General features: G+C 46.7%; 1 protein-coding gene across 3 annotated transcripts in view; it reads right to left on the reverse strand.

Moving 5' to 3' along the window:
• The window catches only part of KIF13B (kinesin family member 13B), a 179,939-nt gene that overhangs the window by 34,639 nt on the left and 123,257 nt on the right, over window positions 1-22,043 (reverse strand). For all 3 annotated transcript variants that reach the window (XM_077925405.1, XM_077925406.1, XM_028725207.2), the window contains exons 24-31: window positions 20,185-20,317; window positions 18,296-18,442; window positions 17,313-17,342; window positions 16,019-16,118; window positions 12,401-12,527; window positions 8,113-8,168; window positions 6,102-6,226; window positions 5,231-5,407 (exon numbers count right to left, since the gene is read on the reverse strand). In XM_077925405.1, coding sequence (XP_077781531.1) covers window positions 5,231-5,407; window positions 6,102-6,226; window positions 8,113-8,168; window positions 12,401-12,527; window positions 16,019-16,118; window positions 17,313-17,342; window positions 18,296-18,442; window positions 20,185-20,317 — 895 coding nt within the window. The remainder of the gene's footprint in view (window positions 1-5,230; window positions 5,408-6,101; window positions 6,227-8,112; window positions 8,169-12,400; window positions 12,528-16,018; window positions 16,119-17,312; window positions 17,343-18,295; window positions 18,443-20,184; window positions 20,318-22,043) is intronic.

Genomic DNA, 22,043 nt, shown 5'->3' on the forward strand with positions numbered 1-22,043 from the left:
AAATGCACATTTGGGCTGCACGTCGGTGGCGGCACTGAATAGCTAAGAAGCCCAGCGAGCTCCGCAGGCAGAACAGGAAAGGAATTTGTGGAGGGTGCTGCCCGGGGCTGGGGTGTGGAAAACACAGAGAGGGTCACAGCTGAGGAGTGGAGGTCATGGTCTGCAAAGCAGAAGGTGCCATGTCTGATCCTCAACATCTCCAACACAACCACCTCTGGGAGAAAGGGCTGGCAAAGATCCGAACTTGAGAGCTCCTCAGGGGATTGGAAGGCATTTAAAGAGTATTTGCAAAATCATATTGAAAAACCGGAACTCCTATTAGAATAAACAAGTTCCGCTATAAATACTGAAATATCAAATAATACAGATAACAATGTGTAACGAAAAAGAAGTAGAAAGTTGGTTTAACAGTGTGTGAAAGAAAGTACAGTGGTACCTCAGGTTACATATGCTTCAGGTTACATATGCTTCAGGTGACAGACTCCGCTAACCCAGAAATAGTGCTTCAGGTTAAGAACTCTGCTTCAGGATGAGAACAGAAATCGTGCTCCAGCGGCGCGGCGGCAGCAGGAGGCCCCATTAGCTGCAGTGGTGCTTCAGGTTAAGAACAGTTTCAGGTTAAGCATGGATCTCTGGAACAAATTAAGTACTTAACCCGAGGTACCACTGTAATAGAAATGGAAAGAAATTGCAATTGAGTAGATTGGAAGTCTAGCACAGGGTGGGGTGAGGGACGGTGGTGGGAAAAGGAAGTATGCACGGGATTGAATGTGGGTATGTAGGAATATTTTTAAGGATTGTATGAAATGGATGTTTGTTTGTATATCTGTAATATGTATGTATAAATGAATTAAAATTTCTTATAAAAATAAAATAAAATAAAATAAAGAGCTCCTCAGGGAGGAGAAGGCTGTTGTCAATGGCTGCTGGGAATCAAGAGGAAGTTCCTGTGAAGGTGGGCGGGTGAGGTTTTGCAATTCCCCCAAATGCTCCACTTCCAAACTGTCCCCCCAAAAACTAGCAGCTGAACAGAAGCATGGGTAAAGAAGATATTTAAGTGCATTCAAGGAGCAGTGGGTTCGTACGACCCCAGGAGAACTGACAGTGAAACAGGCCCAGAAGTTACGGGATGAAAAGGAAAAGCATCACAGAATCATAGAATTGAAGAGCTGGAAGGCACCCAAAGGTCATCTAGTCCAACCCTCTGAATGCGAGGCATTTTTTTGTTTTGCTCGCATCTATCGCGCAGGCTGCAAGGACTTCTTCCCCCATCTCCCCCCAGCACAGAAAAGCACAAGGGATAACGCAAGGAAACCCAACCAATACTCAATTAAGGAAGTTAAAAACTGTCACACAAACCACAACAGCACCCTAAGTTTCAGGGTGGGAAAAGAGCTGCGTGGAGGGAACTCATCCAGATCACAGCTCAGGGGCTTAAAAGAATAATAATTGCAAGAAGAATGGCAGATGAAGATGACGGAATTTATGGAGCTGGCTGAGCTCACCGGGAGAATCCGCGACCAGAAAGAAGAGGACTACCAAGAAGACTGGAAGAAATTTAAAGACTATTTGAATAAATATTCTAATATTAAAGATATGTAACCACTTGAAAGAACCAATCAGGCCTAGCACTAAATTAGACTTAAATATATAAATAAGAAAATGTATTATAAGACAGGTAAAGAAATTGGAATGCGACTGTAATACTGTTTTACGAGATAATGATATTGGAAACTGCTACATTCAAATTAAGAGGAAATTCAGATGGAGGAGATTAGAGGAAGTCAACTAAAATGTTTATGAAAATGGATTTTTATTAATTAATTGAGTTTTATTTCCCCCCTCCTTGTTTAGGTATGTTAAGTTTGTTATTCTTTTTTCTTCTCTTTTACTTCTTTATTGTGTTGTTGTATATATATATATATATTTGTTATATCTATTGAAAACTAATAAATATTATTGTAAAATAAATAAATAAATAAAAGAATAATAAAGCCGGAACCCTCTCTGGGCTCAGAGAGTGGAGACTACTTGTAGCGACTGTAAATAGTTTTTGGGTCTGTGTGTGTATGCCAAGTAAAATCTATCTCTGCTACCTAGCTGCCTCCTGCAGTGAGCTTAACTGCTTGACTTCCGTGGTGCACTGTGGAGTCCCAGGAAGACAGGTGACCCATCTGAATTCACTTAGGGAAAAGGACCAAGGCTCAATGGAAGCAACCTGCTTTGCATGCAAAGGGTTCCAGGTTCGAATCCCCGTGACGGGGTGAGCTCCCATTGCTCCTGCCAACCCAGCAGTTCGAAAGCACGCCAAAAAGTGCAAGTAGATCAATAGGTACCACTCTGGCGAGAAAGTAAACGGCGTTTCCATGCACTGCTCTGCTTTTGGTGTTCCGTTGCGCCAGAAGCGGCTCAGTCCTGCTGGCCACACAACCCGGAAAAACTGTCTGCGGACAAACGCCAGCACCCTCGGCCAGTAAAGCAAGATGAGTGCCACAACCCCAGAGTCGTCCGTGACTGGACTTAACTGTCAGGGGTCCTTTACCTTTTTTTATCTCTAGGTAGGGCTGGGTTAAACCACAGAGCCTAGGACTTGCCGATCAGAAGGTTGGCGGTTCGAATCCCCGCGACAGGGTGAACTCCAGTTGTTTGGTCCCAGCTCCTGCCAACCTAGCTGTTCAAAAGCATGTCAAGTGCAAGTAGATAAATACGTACCGCTTTATAGCGGGAAGGTAAACGGCGTTTCCGTGCGCTGCTCTGGTTCGCCAGAAGCGGCTTAGTCATGCTGGCCACATGACCTGCCAACCCAGCTTATTGGCCGAGGGAGCTGTACGCCGGCTCCCTCGGCCAATAAAGAGAGATGAGCGCCACAACCCCAGAGTCGGCCACGACTGGACCTAATGGTCAGGGGTCCCTTTACCTTTACCTTAGGACTAGGAAATAATCTGTCTGAAACCGTGGACAGACTCTGGCAGTCAGCGTGGACAGCGCTGGGCTAGACAGAAGGCCGCTTCCTCTATTCCTACTTGTCCTTGTAAAGTGAGGCAGGGGGAAAAAGCACACACGCATACCTCACGTTCCAGTCACAATAGCCACATCCCAGCACGCAGGGCAACAGAAAAGGGGGGTCACAAACGCCGCCAAAACAAAGCTGGCTACATGAGATGACAAGAGATGGGGTGACCTGCTGGCAACGTAGATTTGCTGAAGCACAGGTTGCTCGCATGCAGCAAAGGCCCATGAAAGTATACAACCTGCCCAACAGTGCCTGTTCACAAAAAAAGCCCCCAAACCTCACAAGGCAGCAAGGGGAATGAATGAAGCATCTTATTCCAGTGGCAAAGGATGCTACAACACAAGCAGTCCTCGGTACTTCAGCTCCTTGCACACATCGAAGCCATGCAGAAAGAGGCTATTGGCACGGGGGCAGAGTCGGCAATGGGTTACTACCCTCCTGAAGCCTCTCTGCAGCATTCCCACGACTGCCAGGGAGCCCGGAGCGAGGAAGAGAGGAGGAAAAGGAAAGAGAGAGAGTCAGTTGAGGCACGAGGGTTAAGCTCCACGGCTGAGTCCCAAAGCTGGAGGGTGAAGCCAGTGGATCCCCTTTTCCAAATCCCCAGGGATCAAAGAAGCAGAGGAAAGGGGACACGCCAAAAGTCATTTTTAATTGAAAACACTCAACTAGAAAGACAGTCATTTCTTTTGAGGCAGGGGCAGAGGAAAGGGGGTGCGGTGGCGGAGGGCCGCCCCAGGTGTCACCATTTAGGGGGGTGACAAAATGCCGGGTGGCACTCACCGCAGGGCCTGCAGTGTGCCCGAGCCACGCATCTCTCCTGGGAGAGCCACGGTGGTTTGGGTGTGCGCAGGCTCTGTGCTGCCCCGAACAGCCCGCCTGCCGCCTCCCCCTTAGCTGTGGGGCGGCTGAGTGGGAGGGGGCAGGCAGACTCCGGCGTGTCCTGCCCCAGCTGGCCTCACCCCTGGGCGCAGGGCACACTCACCGCCCCCTGCGCCCGATCGGCTGAGGCATTCCCAAAGTAAAGGAAGGATTGAGCTCTGATTAATAAGAATACACCCAGAGGCTTGAACCAGCAAGACTCTGGGAAGGGTGCGTATAATAATCTGTCTCTCCACCCCCTGGCCCAGGTCGTTTTACTCACAAAAGAACTTTTTACAGAGTGTTCGTAAGAACCAATCAGATTTCTTCTGAGCATTTCAACAAACCCACGTGGAGACAAAGTTAAACTACCAAAACTAATTAAGCACACATATTTCTGGGGTAAACAAAACAGAACTACAAAGGAGTGCGTCTGGCAACCCCGGAGGCAATAAACAAGCAATATACATGATAAGGAGGATGGCCAGGAAGACAGTGATCATTATCACCTTCAGGTGAGATCTGTTTCCTGGCCCTAAGATTAACATCCTAAGATTAACATATCAGAAAAGCTACATCAAAGAAACTGCCCACTGTCTTTGATGGCCCAGGATGCCTGCCTGGCGAAGCAACTGGCAGCTGGGCTGTGTACGTGACTTGTCAAGCAAGAAAAGTGGACAGTAGAGGAAATGGCCAGAGATGCAGAGGGTTGTGGGATTTGGTCAGAAAGTATTGTCAATGAATTAAACCCAGTCAACGCCATGCTTTCACAGCGGACACAATGGCTTGATGCATATTTTATAATTCCTCATAGTACAGTGGTGCCCCGCGAGACGAATGCCTCGCAAGACGAAAAACTCGCTAGACGAAAGGGTTTTCCGTTTTTTGAGTCGTTCCACAAGACGAATTTCCCTATGGGCTTGCTTCGCAAGACGAAACGTCTTGCGAGTTCTTGCGAGTTTGTTTCCTTTTTCTTAAAGCCGCTAAGCCGTTAATAGCCGCTAAGCCGCTAATAGCCGTGCTTCGCAAGACGAAAAATCGCAAGACGAAGAGACTCGCGGAACGGATTAATTTCGTCTTGCGAGGCACCACTGTAATCCCACCTGACCCCACACTCTGGATATTTGCACTCCTACAACCGGCTTGCTCCGCCGCTGTTTTGAGACAGCTGCTGTTAGCAAGAAGCAGAGCTTTGCTCCAATATTTCCACACCTTGTCCCATGTTAAAGGACATCGGCTTCATCAAAGCCATGCCTTGCGATTTCCTGCTTGCTGCAATGGCAGCAATGCTTCTAGGAGTGCAACTGCGTCACGCCGAGAGCAAATGGAGATAATTAACGCCTAGGTGGGCTGCTGTACCTGCTTGCCGTAGACGCTGACGCAAATCCGCTTGCGGAGGACCAGCTGCATCTCGGCTGGGTGGCTGAGCTGTACGGTCACTCGGACGATCAGGAAGACCCTCTGCTCAGCGGCTGTTCCTCTGCTGAGCTGAGAGCAGTTGTGGACTGTGGAGTCCCAGGAAGCTTCGGCCTTCACCTGCGAAACAACACACAAACACAACATCCTCGGTCAACACACCAACATCCGTGTTTGTCTGTAAACCACATTTCCAGGGTGAAGCCACACTCAAAGAGGCTCACAACTGCAACAGGCTTAAGTAAGATATCTCTTTTGATGGGGACAGGGCCTTCTCAGTGGCCGCTCCCAAACTTTGGAACTCCCTACCTAGTGAAGTTAGACTGGCTCCCTCCTTATCCTTCCTGAAAGCTGTTTTTCCCCCCGTCAGGCCTTTTTATTTTTTTATTTTACTTTTCAGGTTTTCATTAATTTTACAATCGTTTTAACATTTCAAAACTTGACTTCCTTCCCCCCTCTTTCTGCAGTTCGTTAAAGTTGTTTTTTTCTATGTCTTATGCATATCCAAATTCAGCTTTGCTCATTTATCTACTTGAAGTATATACTCTTATCAAACGGCAGTTTATTACAATAATCCTGCCAATGTTTTTATCTGTTTGCAATTTATCTGTTTTGCATTACTTTCTATGGGGAAGCACGCCTTGGTTTTGGAACGCTTTGGTTTTGGAACGGACTCCCGGAACGGATTAAGTTTGAAAACCAAGGTACCACTGTACGAAGAACAGATACTGGTCACATCTCTCCCAGGGCTGCTGTTAACCCTGCTCCGTTGGCAGCCTTGGGAATGGAGTTTACGACTCGTTCCGTGCCTTACCTCGCTCTCGTGGTGCTTCACAATCTGCAGCTCGAAGAATTCGTCCTCGTCTTCGGCAACCAGGGTGGCGTCCCAGCCGCCAGCTTCTGGCTCGTCGAGGTTATCCTGAGAGCTGAAGTCATCCGCTGTAGAAAGAGAGGGAGAGAGAAGTTCAGAATGTGCTGAGCAACTGCACCACAGTGGACCTGGGAAACCCTGGGTTGCAAGCTCAACAGGAAACTCTGGGCAAGGTAAACCCTCTCTACCAACAGCAACTCCTGCAATATAAACAGTGGTAGCTGGTGCCCAGCTGGTTGGTCAGCAAGCAGGGAGACGAACAGCAGGTGGCGCCAGAGCAGAAAACAGGCAAATTAACCAAATTGAGCGTTTTGTTCTTGTTGCTTAACAGAGGGCAAGGGCTGCTTTTTTATACGCATTATGATTTTTGAAAGATGTGCATCCTTTTCCCTCTTGTTTGGGTGGGCATTGCCAATGTTTCTTCTATGAAATGGGCATTACTAAACAATCTATGGCCTGTTAAATGTGTGGGGTGGGGAGACTGCTGGTATGATTATTTCAATTATTATTACTATTTGTGTAAATTTGTATACCGCCTTATGCCCACAGGTCTCAAAATTTCATTAACAGGCTGTGCATTATTATGTTTTATACTTTTTACCATTTTGCCGCGTAAATTATGTTCTCGGTGTTGCACAACGCCCTCAGACCTTTGGATAAACGGTGGTTTATAAATGGAATAATAATAATAGTGATACAAAAGTGGTACCTAGGGCAGTTTTTTGGACAGTTAGATGGTGGGCGGGTGTGGAGGATTCCCTGGTCCCGAATGGGGTGACTGTGCCCCGAAGGATCAGGTCACATCTCTCCCAGTGCAGCCTGGGAGTCATTTTGGACTCACAGCTGTCCATGCAGGCGCAGGTCAATTCTGTGTCCAGGGCAGCTGTTTATCAGCTCCATCTGGAACACAGGCTGAGACCCTACCTGCCCGCAGACTGTCTCGCCAGAGTGGTGCATGCTCTAGTTATCTTCTGCTTGGACTACTGCAATGTGCTCTACGTGGGGCTACCTTTGAAGGTGACCCGGAAACTGCAATTAATTCAGAATGCGGCAGCTAGACTGGTGACTGGGGTGGCCACCGAGAACATATAACACCGGTCCTGAGAGATCTGCATTGGCTCCCAGTACGTTTCCGAGCACGATGCAAAGTGTTGGTGCTGACCTTTAAAGCCCTAAACGGCCTCAGTCCAGTAGACCTGAAGGAGCGTCTCCACCCCCATCGTTCTGCCCGGACACTGAGGTCCAGTGCCAAGGGCCTTCTGGTGGTTCTCTCGCTGCGAGAAGTGAGGTTACAGGGAACCAGTCAGAGGGCCTTCTCGGTGGTGGCGCCCGCCCTGTGGAACGCCCTCCCACCAGATGTCAAAGAGAACAACTACCAGACTTTTAGAAGACATCTGAAGGCAGCCCTGTTTAGGGAATCTTTTAATGTTTAATAGGTTATTGTATTTTAGTGTTCTGTTGGAAGCCGCCCAGAGTGGCTGGGGAAGCCCAGGCAGATGGGCGGGGTATAAATAATAAATTATTATTATTATTATTATTATTATTATTATTATTATTATTAATCTAGGGCTTGTTAAATGTGGGGGGGGGGACTGCTGGTACGATTATTTCAATTATTATTATTACTATTTGTGTAAATTTGTATACCGGCAGGTCTCAAAAATTCATGAACATGCTCTGCATTATTAGGTTTTATGCTTTTATCATTTTGCTGCGTAAATTATGCTCTCCGTGTTGCACAGCGCCCTTGGACCTTTGGATAAACGGTGGTTTATAAATTGATTAATAATAATAATGATACAAAAGTGCTGCATAGGACCTAGTTCAATGGTTGACTGACACCACAAGCAACCACTCGGAACGCCTGCTTGTCATTCACTCCCCGCCCCCAACCCAATTCTTGCTGCATTCCTTTCCACATCCCTCAAGTGCTGTCATTTCTGATCTCACTTACCGTTTAAATCAAGGAAGATGACTGGGATGTGTGTCTCCATACCTGGCACAGGGGTCCTAAAAGAGAGAGACACAGTCAACACTGGCATACCAATGGAGGCAGATTTAACACAGAACACGTCGCCGGGAGCATCACGGCAACCTTGTTATTACATTCGGTACCCGGGCAATTGTAGGTCAAGGCAACGATATAACCTTGGTGGGGCTGTGGCTTCATCTCAATTTACTCAGCTAGACGCAGAGGACATTCAGTACTTTCGGGGGCCTTTTTTCAACCAGGGCTGCGTTCCCTTGTAGCAGAAACGAGTGCGCGTTGATGTCAAATGCTAAGGAGCTGCCCCACGCTGCTTACTCCAAGAGCATGTAGTTGGATAATTGCAAAATAAACCAGCTAATTTAAACCACTCTCTCGGATGCTGCAAAGCAATGGGCCAAAGGCATTAAGCGGCACGGTTTTTCACAGCTATCTGCAAAGGGCAAGCGGCAGAAATATTATCTAGGCTGGGGTCAGCAACCGTTTTCAGCCACCGTCCCTCAGACCATGTGGTGGGCCGGACTATATTTTGAAGAGAGAAAAAATGAACGAATTCCTGTGCCCCACAAATAACCGAGAGATGCACTTTAAATAAAAGCACGCATTCTACTCATGTAAAAACACCAGGCAGGCCCCACAAATAACCCAGAGGTGCATTTTAAATAAAAGGGCACATTCTACTCATGTAAAAACACACTGATTCCCAGACCGTCCGCAGGCCGGATTGAGAAGGCGACTGGGCCGCATCTGGCCCCCGGGCCTTAGGTTGCCTAAGCAGAGTCTCAGGCCCTCAGAAACAGCTCCCTCCCGTTCCTCAGGTCGGTTTGGAGGTGTTCTGCAAACTGCAAACAGCTTCACTAAGATATGAAATGCTGTTGTGGTTCTAGAATCTGCAAGAGCCGGTGTTTACCAAGGCAGTGTGGACAAAGATTCCATTCAACATGTTCAGGTGTAATCTTAAAACACATCAGGTGTTTACCTAAAATACGTAAGGTAAAGCATGAATACAGCTAAAGTGTTCCTCCTTTACACTGGTGCAGCTGGGAGACCAGCAACTTTTGGCCCCTCAGTTCCTTGAACGTTTCAACCTCCTTAAAAGCAAAATCTTGTGTCTGGGTTTGGTTATTTCCTCCTCCCTCCCAATCCACTTTCCTTCTGTGCCGTGTCTTTCTAAGCCTGGCTGGAGGGCCCTTGACTTTGAGGAGGTTGAAAAGAAGGCTACAGAAGTTCTAAAAATAATAATAGTAAAGGTAAAGGGACCCCTGACCATTAGGTGCAGTCGTGGCCGACTCTGAGGTTGCAGTGCTCATCTCGCTTTACTGGCCGAGGGAGCCGGCGTACAGCTTCCGGGTCATGTGGCCAGCATGACTAAGCCGCTTCTGGTGAACCAGAGCAATGCACGGAAACGCCGTTTACCTTCCCGCTGGAGCGGTACCTATTTATCTACTTGCACTGGCGTGCTTTCAAACTGCTAGGTTGGCAGGAGCAGGGACCGAGCGATGGTAGCTCACCCCGTTGCAGGGATTCAAACCGCCGACCTTCTGATCGGCAAGCCCTAGGCTCTGTGGTTTAACCCACAGCGCCACCTGCGTCCCTGAAAAATAAGAATACCTGGTACTTATATGACATTTCCCCCTGTACTTGGAACAGTTCACAAACATTATCTCAGGAATCTTTATAAGAACCCTTTAAAAAACGCCATTACTTTTCTCATTAGGCAAGGGATTGGAAGGGGTGTGTGTGTTAATTCAGGCTAATGGATATTAGTTTGCCTAAGAACATTCAAGAAAGTTCATGGCCAAGATGATATTTGAACTGGCGACTCCCTGGCTGACGGATCACTCTCTTAACCAGGCCTCAAATTCAGTTTGGGGCGTAGAATTTCCTGGCTTGCTGATAATTGCAGCTCCTGTGACCCGGAGGCCAGGGCAGGCTGGACCTGATTCTATTACCAGCGTCACGAATGAAAGATTTCGTGGCATATCTGCTGACTACAGAGGACTCTGGCAGGGTGGGGAGGTACGTGAAACCCGGAATCCAGGCCGATGTTCTGACCAAAGCGGTTATCGCGAGTACGGAGCGGGGCCCCTCTTAAGTGAATGAACCGGGCAATTAGCATTACCATTTTTCTTTCAAATCAGCTAAAGTGCAGCAGCAATAAATATTGATTCCGTTCCTACAGAGGATCATAATTAAACTCTGGCTAATAACCCGGTTGCTTTAAGCAGAGGACATTTCGCTGCTTGCGTTATATGGAGCCTAGGGGAAATTATTCAGGTCGTTTCGCCTTTTTCTGCCTTCTCTCCTTCCTTCCTTCCTTCCTTCCTTCCTTCCTTCCTTCCTTCCTTCCTCCCCCCCCTTTCCCCACCCTCCCCATTCGCCCTTCACCCTCTCGGATGTCATTTCAAACCCTCTCAAGAATATCAGGCAGGATATGTCACTCCGCAAATTCAAGCTTTGCCGTGGCTTCTGGGACACGGCAGGGCACACCTGTCTCTCAGGGACGGGAAAAGCCTCTTCTCTGCACTGCCAAGTTACTCCCTTGTATAGTTAAGCTTTTATATGCCTGTTGTCTTTGTCCATGGAGTTTTCTTGGCAGGGATACTGGAGTGGCTTGCTGGTTCCTCCTCCAGGTGGATCACATTTGGTCAAAACTCTCCACTATGACCTGTCCATCTTGGGTGGCCCTGCACAGCATAGCTCATAGCTTCTCTGAGTTATTCAAGCCCCTTCGCCATGGCAAGGCAGTGATCCATGAAGGGGATCACTGCAGATGGTGACAGCAGTCACGAAATTAAAAGACGCCTGCTCCTTGGGAGAAAGGCGATGGCAAACCTAGACAGCATCTTAAAAAGCAGAGACATCACCTTGCCAACAAAGGTCCGTATAGTTAAAACTATGGTTTTCCCAGTAGTGATGTAAGGAAGTGAGAGCTGGACCATCAAGAAGGCTGATTGCCGAAGAACGGATGCTTTTGAATTCTGGTGCTGGAGGAGACTCTTGCGAGTCCCATGGACTGCAAGAAGATCAAACCTATCCATTCTGACGGAAATCAGCCCTGAGTGCTCACTGGAAGGACAGATCCTGAAGCTGAGGCTCCAATCCTTTGGCCACCTCATGAGAAGAGAAGACTCCCTGGAAAAGACCCTGATGTTAGGAAAGATGGAGGGCACAAGGAGAAGGGGACGACAGAGGACGAGATGGTGGGACAGTGTTCTCGAAGCTACCAGCATGAGTTTGACCAAACTGCGGCAGGCAGTGGAAGACAGGAGGGCCTGGCGTGCTCTGGTCCAGGGGGTCACGAAGAGGCGGACACGACTAAACGACTGAACCACATAGTTAAGCTAGAGATCACACCACCAAGTGGGAATGCATTAGTCCTGCCAGTAAGTTCAGATCTGTTTGGAAGTCCCCTTTTGGTCATACCAATCTCCTAACGAAGTCCAGATGATTGGAATTTGGAACAGGGTCTTCTTGGTGGCAGCACCCTAACTGTGAAACACTGTCAGCATCATAGAATGGCAGAGCTGGAAAGGACCCCACGGATCATCTAGCCGAACCCCCTGCAATGCAGGAATCTCAGCTAAAACATCCAGGACAGATGGCCATCCAACCTCTGCTTAAAAATCTCCAAGGAAGGAGAGTCTACAACCTTCTTATCTTCCCTTAGAGGTTCTTCAACATAAACTTCGTTGGACTGGTCATGTTGTTCGGATGCCTGATGATCGTCTTCCAAAGCAACTACTCTATTCTGAACTTAAAAATGGAACGTGTAATGCTGGTGGTCAACAAAAGAGGTTTAAAGACTCTCTCAAGGCAAATCTTAAAAAATGTAGTATAGACACCGACAACTGGGAAACACTGGCCTGCGAGCGCTCCAGTTGGAGAACAGCCTTTACCAAAGGTGTCATGGGCTTTGAAGACACTCGAACTCAGGACACAAGGGAGAAACGTGCTAAGAGGAAGGCACGCTTGGCAAATTGACACTGTGATTATCTCCCGCCTGGAAACCAATGTCTCCACTGAGGAAGGATGTGTGGATCCAGAATTGGCCTCCACGGTCACTTATGGGCTCAGTGTTAAAACCGTGTTTATGGAAGACAATCTTACTCGGCTACGAGGGATTGCCAAAGAAGAGGAAGAAGAAGGCTGACGCCAACACAGATGAGGTTTTGGCACATGGCGAAAGCTTTTCTTCTAAGCAGGCTGCAAAACGCAGCCCTTCTGCTGTGGCCTCGTTGCAAAGGCGCCTTACCACTCAGCGGGCGCTCCAGGAATCCCGCTCCCTGCGGAAGGCACCATGACCGCGTTCCTTTCTTCTGTCAGGGTCAGCCTCATCTCCAGCAGTTGGGCTTCCCGGTCCGTGTCGTCTTCTGTTTTGTCTGCAAGAGTTCGACAAAGTTATAGCTTTCTGCCGGGGCTTCGCAAATACCTGCGTGGCTCCTATCCCGACTGCTGTAACACAGTGCGGAGGTCGGCTGGGAGCTCCCAAAACAGCAAATAACAATAATAATAATAATAATAATAATAATAATAATAATAATAATTATTTTTATTTGTACACAGCCCATCAGGCTGGGTTTCCCCAGCCACTCTGGGCAGCTTCCAACCAAGATTAAAAATACATTAAAATCCCCTTCCCGTGCTGATTTTTAAAAATTATTATTCATTTTTCTTTTTCATTCATTACATATGTCTCAATTTCTTAACATTTACTATATATTCCTCCCTCCAGGGCTTCCCCCAACTTCCGCTTCTGATTTCTTTCTCTTTTCACCCACTTTGTTACCTCCTAACAGAAAAAGCTATTAATAACATAACACCAAGCCTAAAAACATAAAAATGAAAGTAAACACACTATAATATTTCACTATTTTCTAATACTGATAATGTGAACGTTCATTTAAATCCTGCCATCAAGTCTACTGACTTTCTTTGTTTCTGCAAATATAATATAAAAAGTAAATGGACCCCTGACCGTTAGGTCCAGTCGTGACCGACTCTGGGGTTGCGGCGCTCATCTCGCTTTATTGGCCGAGGGAGCCAGCGTACAGCTTCCGGGTCATGTGGCCAGCATGACTAAGCCGCTTCTGGTGAACCAGAGCAGCGCACGGAAACGCCGTTTACCTTCCCGCTGGAGCGGTACCTATTTATCTACTTGCACTTTGACGTGCTTTCAAAATGCTAGGTTGGCAGGAGCAGGAACCGAGCAACAGGAGCTCACCCCGTCAAGGGGATTCGAACCGCTGACCTTCTGATCGGCAAGTCCTAGGCTCTGTGGTTTAACCCACAGCACGACCCGCGTCCCTCCAAATATAATATAAATGGTGCTGATTTTTTTAAGGCAGGAAACCGAGCAATTGACTTTTAGTGTTTTGATTGATGTTTTGAAAGATCCGGCATCTGAGCAGCCCCCAGAAAACTTTGTGGGTTGGCTCGTCCCCAAACGCCTTAAAGACATGAAGTTCTAAAAAGTGGGAGATCAACACCTTTTATTGTTCGTTTTGTTTCAACCCTTGCTCGTTTCCACCCAACCACGAGAGCCCAAAACATGAGTAAATTCCACGCATGTGTGGGGGGAGCGAAAGCCCTGAGGTGCAAGCAGAAGTCCTTGCATGGGCTTCCATTGATGGGGACTCATTATAGAAGCATAGAACTGTAGCGTCAGGAGGGACCCCAGAGCTCATCTAGTCCAACCCCGTAATGCAGGAATTCCAGCTAAAGAATCCTTGACCGGGGGCCACCCAACCACCCTCTCTATATCTGTATCTACCATATTTTTCGCCCTATAGGACGCACTTTCCCCCCTCCAAAAATGAAGGGGAAATGTGTGAGCGTCCTATGGGGCGAATGCAGGCTTTCGCTGAAGCCTGGAGAGCAAGAGGGGTCGGTGCGCACCGACCCCTCTCGCTCTCCAGGCTTCAGGAAGCTATCCGCAAGCCTTGGGAGCCCATGGGATTTCCTGACGGGCTCCCACGGCTTGCGGAGAGCTGCCTCTATCCCAAAGCCTGGGCGCGCTGAGAGCAGCCTGTTCTGGGCGTGCGGAGAGCAGCCTGTTCTGGGGGCTGGGGTCGGGGGAAGCTCGGGCTTCCCCCGCCCCAGCCCCGTGCCTGGGGGGAAATATTTTTTCCCCTTTATTTCCCCTCCAAAAAACTAGGTGCGCCCTATGGGCCGGTGCGCCCTATGGGGCAAAAAATACGGCACATTATTGTATTGTTATATCACTTCGGTATGCTTCATAGGAAGCAATTACCCATTGCAATCACCCTTTTTACACATTGCTGTCTTTTTATTTGTACATATTGCTTGTTTTATGTTGCTATGGCCGTTGGCTAATGCGAATAAAGTTTATATTAAAAAAGCAATTAATCAATGAAATTAAGTAACAATATCGTAGGGGTGGGGGGTATTGTGTGTGTGTGTGTGTGTGTGTGTGTGTGTGTGTGTGTTCTGGTTTTTATCATGTACTTTGCGTTTTTGCATTTTACAGTGGTGCCTCGCAAGACGAAATTAATCCATTCCGCGAGTCTCTTCGTCTTGCGGTTTTTTCGTCTTGCGAAGCACGGCTATTAGCGGCTTAGCGGCTATTAATGGCTTAGCGGCTTAGCGGCTTTAAGAAAAAGGAAACAAACTCGCAAGAACTCGCAAGACGTTTCGTCTTGCAAAGCAAGCCCATAGGGAAATTCGTCTTGCGGAACGACTCAAAAAACGGAAAACTCTTTCGTCTTGCGCGTTTTTCGTCTTGCGAGGCATTCGTCTTGCGAGGTACCACTGTACTTTTATGTCTTGAACCGCCCTGAGATCTATGGATGAAGGGCTGTATGCAAATTTAATTAATTAGTAAATAATAATAATAATAATGACAACGATAATAAATTTAGATGGGTTTCCCCAGAGCAGAAGCTTAAACTGGCACTGATCTGCTCCAGGGCAACGGCTCCTAAGCACAGAATCCTATTCATAGAATTGCAGAATTGGAAGGGACCCCGACGGTCATCTAGACCAACCCCCACCCAACCACGAGAGCCCAAAACATCTGGAAGGCACCAGCTTGCAGAAAGGCTGGGCTAGAGATCTCCAACTGGGAATCAACGCCTATCAGAGAACTATAATTCCATGGGAGACGCCTATGAGCTCTTTCAACTCAATTAAATCTCAGTGGCCTACATGCCCCATATATTTGAATTAAATTGACCCAAAGAGGGACAGATGATCTTTGTCAGAGGTGGGTCAGATATCCATTGAAGCTGACAAACAGGTTGTTATGGTCACTACCTTCCCCTGTCGTTTGTGGGAAGCACTCAGAGGCAGACTCTCTTTGAGGATGGAGGCTTGAGTGATATATCTTGTAGTCTACCTCTGGAGTAAAAGCTATGGTTTTCCCAGTAGTGATGTATGGAAGTGAGTGTTGGACCATAAAGAAAGCTGATCACCGAAGAATTGATGCTTTTGAATTCTGGTGCTGGAGGAGACTCTTGAGAGTCCCATGGACTGCAAGAAGATCAAACCTCTCCATTCTGAAGGAAATCAGCCCTGAGTGCTCACTGGAAGGACAGATCGTGAAGTTGAGGCTCCAATACTTTGGCCTCCTCATGAGAAGACTCCCTGGAAAAGACCCTGATGTTGGGAAAGATGGAGGGCACAAGGAGAAGGGGACGACGGAGGACGAGATGGTGGGACAGTGTTCTCGAAGCTACCAGCATGAGTTTGACCAAACTGTGGGAGGCAGTGGAAGACAGGAGTGCCTGGCATGCTCTGGTCCAGGGGGTCACAAAGAGGCGGACACGACTAAACAACACCACCACCTCTGGACTCTTCCCACAGCCTATTTGCTTCCCAACAACCAGCAGCAGAAATCATATTTTTTGCTTACCGGGCTTCCCAACCAGTTTCTGCAGCTGCTGATCTAAATACTCCTGGCGTTTCGTAAGCGTGTTCAGCCATTTCCGACGCAGCCTCTCCAGGTCTCTGTCCTGCGAAGAAGTTGGAGACCACTTAATTTCGATTTATTTTTTAAGCACGTAGAGGCTTGTGAGCAGAGATGGAAAGGCAGGCTTCAGAGACTGCGCCCAGAGAGAGAGCAGTGGAGAATGCCACACTGAGTTGCACTTTACACACAGGTAAACCAGGGTTGAAATGTGGCCCCCAGACCGCTCTATCTGGACCTCAGAAGTCTCCCCAGACCACACCCCACAGTGGTTTTCCTTCACAACCTCTTTGAGTGTTTCTTTGTCTGGCTGGGACATGTCCTTGAATTCTGACAATGCCTCTTTACTTGTCTGGATGGAGGACAGGAGGGTCTGTGTTTATGTGCAGAAACCAGGTTCTGTGTGTAGACTTTGAGGACCAGAAGCATGAAGGCCCTGTTCTTTTCCTAGGAGAGGTCCTCCATTCCCTGTCCCAGTCACCCATTCCCAGAGAGGAAAAGCCTAAACTGTGTTACTCGAACAGTCTCCAACTCCTCGAAAGATTCCATCAACGGTGTCTCCAAAAAATTATACATATCACTTGGGAAGACAGGCGAACTAATGGCAGTGTACTGGAAGAAGCAAAGATCACCAGCGTCAAAGCAATGATTCTTCAACATCAACCTCATTAGATCGGGCGTGTTGTGCGGATGCCTGGTTATCGTCTTCCAAAGCAACTGCTCTATTCCAAACTTAAAAATGGAAAGTGCAATGCTGGTGGTCAACAAAAGAAGTTTAAAGACTGTCTCATGGCAAATCTTTTTTAAAATGTAGTATAAACACCGACAACTGGGAAACACTGGCCTGCAAGCGCTACAAATGGAGAACAGTCTTTACCAAAGGTGTCATGGGCTTTGAAGACACTCAAACTCAGGATGCAAGGGAGAAACGTGCTAAGAGGAAGGCACGCTTGGCAAATCCACACTCCCACCCGGAAACCTATGTCCCCACTGTGGAAGGACGTGTGGCTCCAGAATTGGTTTCCACAGTCACTTACGGACTCACTGTTAATACCGTGTTTATGGAAGACAATCTAACTCAGCTATGAGTGATAGCCAGAGAAGAAGAAGAAGAAAACTCAAATAGTGGCGGATGTTGGCCTTTGCTTGTGACTTCCACCTTATAATGCTGATTGCTCTGATGGATGAAGGAATGTTAGGACCGAAACCGAAAGGAGAAAAGTTTTAGCAGGTTATTTACCTGGTAGCTGTCCATGTCGTCGTCTTCTTCCTAGGCAAAAACCAAGCAAATGCAAGTAAATTCAAAGTGGTAATTATTATTGTACCTTGACTTTCCCCCTGAAAGGTACCGTATTTTTCGCTCTATAAGACGCACCAGACCACAAGACGCACCTAGTTTTTGGAGACGGAAAACAAGAAAAAAAAATATCCTGAATCTCAGAAGCCAGAACAGCAAGAGGGATCGCTGCGCAGTGAAAGCAGCAATCACTCTTGCTGTTCTGGCTTCTGGGATAGCTGTGCAGCCTGCATTCGCTCCATAAGACGCACACACATTTCCCCTTACTTTTTAGGAGGGAAAAAGTGAGTCTTATAGAGCAAAAAATACGGTACTCAAGGAGGCTTACAGATAAAAATGAGCGCAGGTAACAGAGCCGGATTTACGTTTGATGAGGCCCTAAGCTACTGAAGGTAATGGGGCCCTTTATATGTCCAGCTGTCCATTGTCAACAACAAATTGTCACTGTTTTTTGCGTTGAAGACATGCTATATGGTAATTTATGGACCTAATAGGTCCATACACAACACAAAACACTCCTGCTGTGTGTAGGTTTTATTCTATTTGTTTTTTATCTTATATTTTGGAAATGTACATCCAGATTTTTCCCCCTTTACATTTTTTTGGGGGCCCCCCAAGAAAGTGGGGCCCTAAGCTACAGCTTGTTTAGCTTATACGTAAACCCGGCACGCACTGGCAGTTAAAAACGCAAGGAGAAAAAATAATAATTAAAAAAACCATTAAGCACTGATAGAATTGAAACTACCTATCTGTCTGCTGGCTTCCGTCTGTCTCAGGAGACAAAGGAGGAGCGTGCCTTTGGGGGTGAAGTCAAACTGTTGGAAGGTTACAGATATATGATCCTGGGACCTTCCGGATGCACCACAGATACTTTCTCTCTGAGCTACAGAATCTCCAATATTTACATTATAAGCAAGGGCTCTTACCTGATGCATCTCATGGCCTTTTGGAGACCTGGCGTGCTTGATCTGAACGCAGCCCACTCCGACCGAGAGGATGGATTCTTCCATCAGAGGCAACGTCCCCGACTCCTGCACGGACTTCACTTCCACTTGAATTCGGTGCGACTGGCCCTGCAAGCCCGCAAAGAAACGGCACGTTGGAAGGGGGGAATGATGGCAGGGGGGAGACCTCTGCTGGCAACTGCTTTCTAGGCAGCACTGCACCAGAAATACGCACTGACTTGGCCGTGTACGTCCAGATCGACAACCCGCTCCCTCCAAAAGACGTACAATTTAAGATGAGACATTAAAAAGAGTTTTAAAACTTACAATTTAAAAAAAGAAAAGCCAACCACAATCAACAAAAAAAGTGGAATTATGAAGTTATATATCCAGGTGTCGAACGCCAGCATTATGAGATGTCTTCAGCATTTGCTGAAAACATGTAACAGAGTTTCTATATCTATATATCTAGATATATATATATATAGAAGTCGAACAGAATCCGTTCCGGAAGTCCATTTGACTTCCGAAACGTTCGAAAACCAAAACGCGGCTTCCGATTGGCTGCAGGAAGCTGCTGCAGCCAATCAGAAGCTACGGAAGCTCCTTCAGGTGTTCGGGTTCCAAAGAATGTTCACAAACCGGAACAGTCGCTTCCGGGTTTGCGGCGTTCGGGAGCCAAAACGTTTGAGAACTAAGCTGTTTGAAAACCAAGGTACGACTGTATGTAATTTTTAATAAATTTTCTGTTTTACAGTTCAGAATATACATTTAAACATCCTTACGATATCAGTGACTTCCCTTCTTCTCTTTCCATGGTTCATTTTACATATCATAAATCCCTGCATATTTTATAAAAACTGTTCAATTTATCTTAATGCTGCTTAAATATAGTCGGGCCCCCCACAAGGTCTGAGGGACAGTGGACCGGCCCCCTGCTGACCCCTGGATTAGACAAATATATGGAGGTAAAGTCTATAGCAAGCCACCATAGCTAAGTTCAATGCCAGAGGCAGCATTCTTCTGAAATATCAATTCCTGGGACTCAAAAGCAGGGTGAGGGCTGCTTTACCCAGGTCTCGCTTTCAGGCTTCCCAAAGGTGTTTGGGCTGTGAGAAAATGATTCTGGGCTAGATGGACCACTCGCCTGATCCAGCAGAGCTTTTCTTATGTTCCCACATCCAGCAATCTGGCTGCGTTTGGACGTCATGATAAAGCCACGGCTTACCACAATGTCTGAACGCAGCCACGGAAGCCCACCTTAGCAAGTAAGCTGAAGATTGTTAGAATTCCTGCTCCGTGATTGCAGTCATGGGATTGTTGTCTATCACATGACGGAGTATGTTTTGACTCCACAGAGTGGAAAGTGACGGAGACAAGATGTTTGTGTTCCTGTGTTCCGTCAAGTGGGACAATAGTCTTTTGTTCTTTTTCTCTTTGCTATCTGATACTAGAGAGAGAGGGAGCCATGTTCCAGTGCTCCATGTGTGTTTATATGTAAATAAAGTAGATTAGCCAAAATGCTGAGTTGCTGAGGTCTGTCGCGCAAGCTGCGAAGACTCTGCGGATCCCTATGTGTGCCGGTGTCTGTTGGCATCGGTCGCTGTGATGTTCGGGCTGAAGAAAGCTTTTGAAGCTCCCGATCGATCGACCAGGAGGGAGAGAACATGCCAGTTGGGCATGTGTCTCTGCCAGGGTCCTACTCGAGTGTAGGACGAGCTTCTGACAAAGATATCACGAATATCTTGCCAGCAGAGTGACGCCCAGTTATTTCACTGATTAACTGATATTTCATTAATTGATCGATCCACTAAAGAGAGAATTCAGCACACTGAACAAGGCAGCGTGGGCTGCCTTAATTTCCATCTTACCTGCCTGAGTTGAAAGATGCCGCCTGTGTGTACATCTTTCGCTGGAATCACCTCCACTGGGCAGTATTCTCCATTCTCATTAAGCTCCAGAATCTGAACCCACAACTCCACTTTGCGTGTGACTTCGCTCCACCTGCAAAATAACAACACTTCTGTGACCGATGTATAACTTTGCCTCTTGACAGAGGCCTTCGGCAGCCTGGCTAACCCTGGGAAAGGTCCAAAAATATTGAAGAGGATGGGAGGAGGGTGGGGTGATGGAAAAGAGCTCTAATGTGCGGTTCCATTGGGAAAACGCTTGTTAAAAACCAATTGGGAAGACACATGTTAAAAACTTCACCTGTGAAATCACGTTCCCACCAAAGACGAATGGTTGAATAAATTATGCGAATACTTGGAATTGACTGATTTGATAAGACAAAAACCAAAAAATTATGTGAATACTTGGAATTGACTGATTTGATAAGACAAAAACCAAAAAATATAATCCAGAAACAATGGAAATGTTTAAATGGTTATTTATGTAGACAAAGTTTAAATGTAAGGTATTGGTTGTGTTTAGAATAGATTTATGAAAGATTTAGAAAACTTATTATTAGAATATTTGTGTGAGATTGTATGGGGAAAATACGGAATAGCAGATACAATCTTGCTTAAAATGCATATAGGAAGTGCAGTGTAAGCGACGGAAGTCAACCAATGAAATTTTATTATTGAGATATTTGTAGGATACATTTGGAAGAAATTCTTCCAACTTTTCTTCTTTTTTTTCTCCTTATTTTTTCTTTCCTTCCTTTTCCCTCTTTTGTTCTTTTTTATATATGTGTGTGCTTATTTGAAATATATATGTATGCATTTGTAATATTTTGCTTATATTTTGTAATAATTATGTTAAATAATTAATAATAATAATAATAATAATAATAATAAAACTTCACCTGTGGCTCTGCTCAAACACAGCATTACATTTTGCCTACGGAAACAAGCCATGTTTAAAAGTGCACCAGCTATAGAGCAGAGATGGATTAAAAAATTAAATTTGAGACTACTGCAGACTACTTTCAGCCATGACGGCTATGCTTTGCCTCCACAACTGGAAGCAGTAATGCTTCTGAACACCAGCTGCTGGAAACTATAGGGTAGAGGGAGTGTTCTTGGGTTCAAATCCTGCTCATGGCCACAGGCATCTGGTTGGCCACTGTGAGGTCAGGATGCTGAACTTTGTCGTAAACAAAAATTGCCCTTTTCCCTTATGGGGTATCCAAGAGCCCATATAGAGTCCTTACGTAGGTTCCCTATTGGTAGGAGAGAATAACAGAGGCCAACTAGAGAATACTGAGAAGCAAAGCAGCTAGTAAGCCTGATCTTTATTGAACTGTTGCAACAGGGTGCTCCCCTCACCTGCAGGAGAGAGGAGGGACCCAGAAAAATGGTGCGCAAGGCCTTATAAAGACTTTTGAAATTGCCACCCTGTAGCTCAAGACCACCCCCAGAAACATCATACCTACATCACAGAAAAGGCGGTCTTAAAACAGAAATTCGAATGTTGTATTTCTCATGTCGTTGTTTATCTCCTGGTCTGGCAGGTTACAGTGGTGCCTCGCAAGACGAAAAGAATCCGTTCCGCGATTCTCTTCGTGTAGCGTTTTTTTCGTCTTGTGAAGCAACCCCATTAGTGGCTAAGCGGATTAGCACTATTAGCGATTTAGCGCTATTAGCGGCTTAGCAGCTAAGCTGTTAAAAGGCTATTAACGGCTTAGCGGCTTTGAAAAAGGGGGGGGGAAGCGGGGGGGGGAAATGGCGAGACTCGCAAGACGTTTCCGTCTTGCGAAGCAAGCCCATAGGGAAATTCGTCTTGC

The sequence above is a fragment of the Podarcis muralis genome, chromosome 3 (assembly GCF_964188315.1).
Source record: "Podarcis muralis chromosome 3, rPodMur119.hap1.1, whole genome shotgun sequence".
Lineage (NCBI taxonomy): Eukaryota > Metazoa > Chordata > Lepidosauria > Squamata > Lacertidae > Podarcis > Podarcis muralis.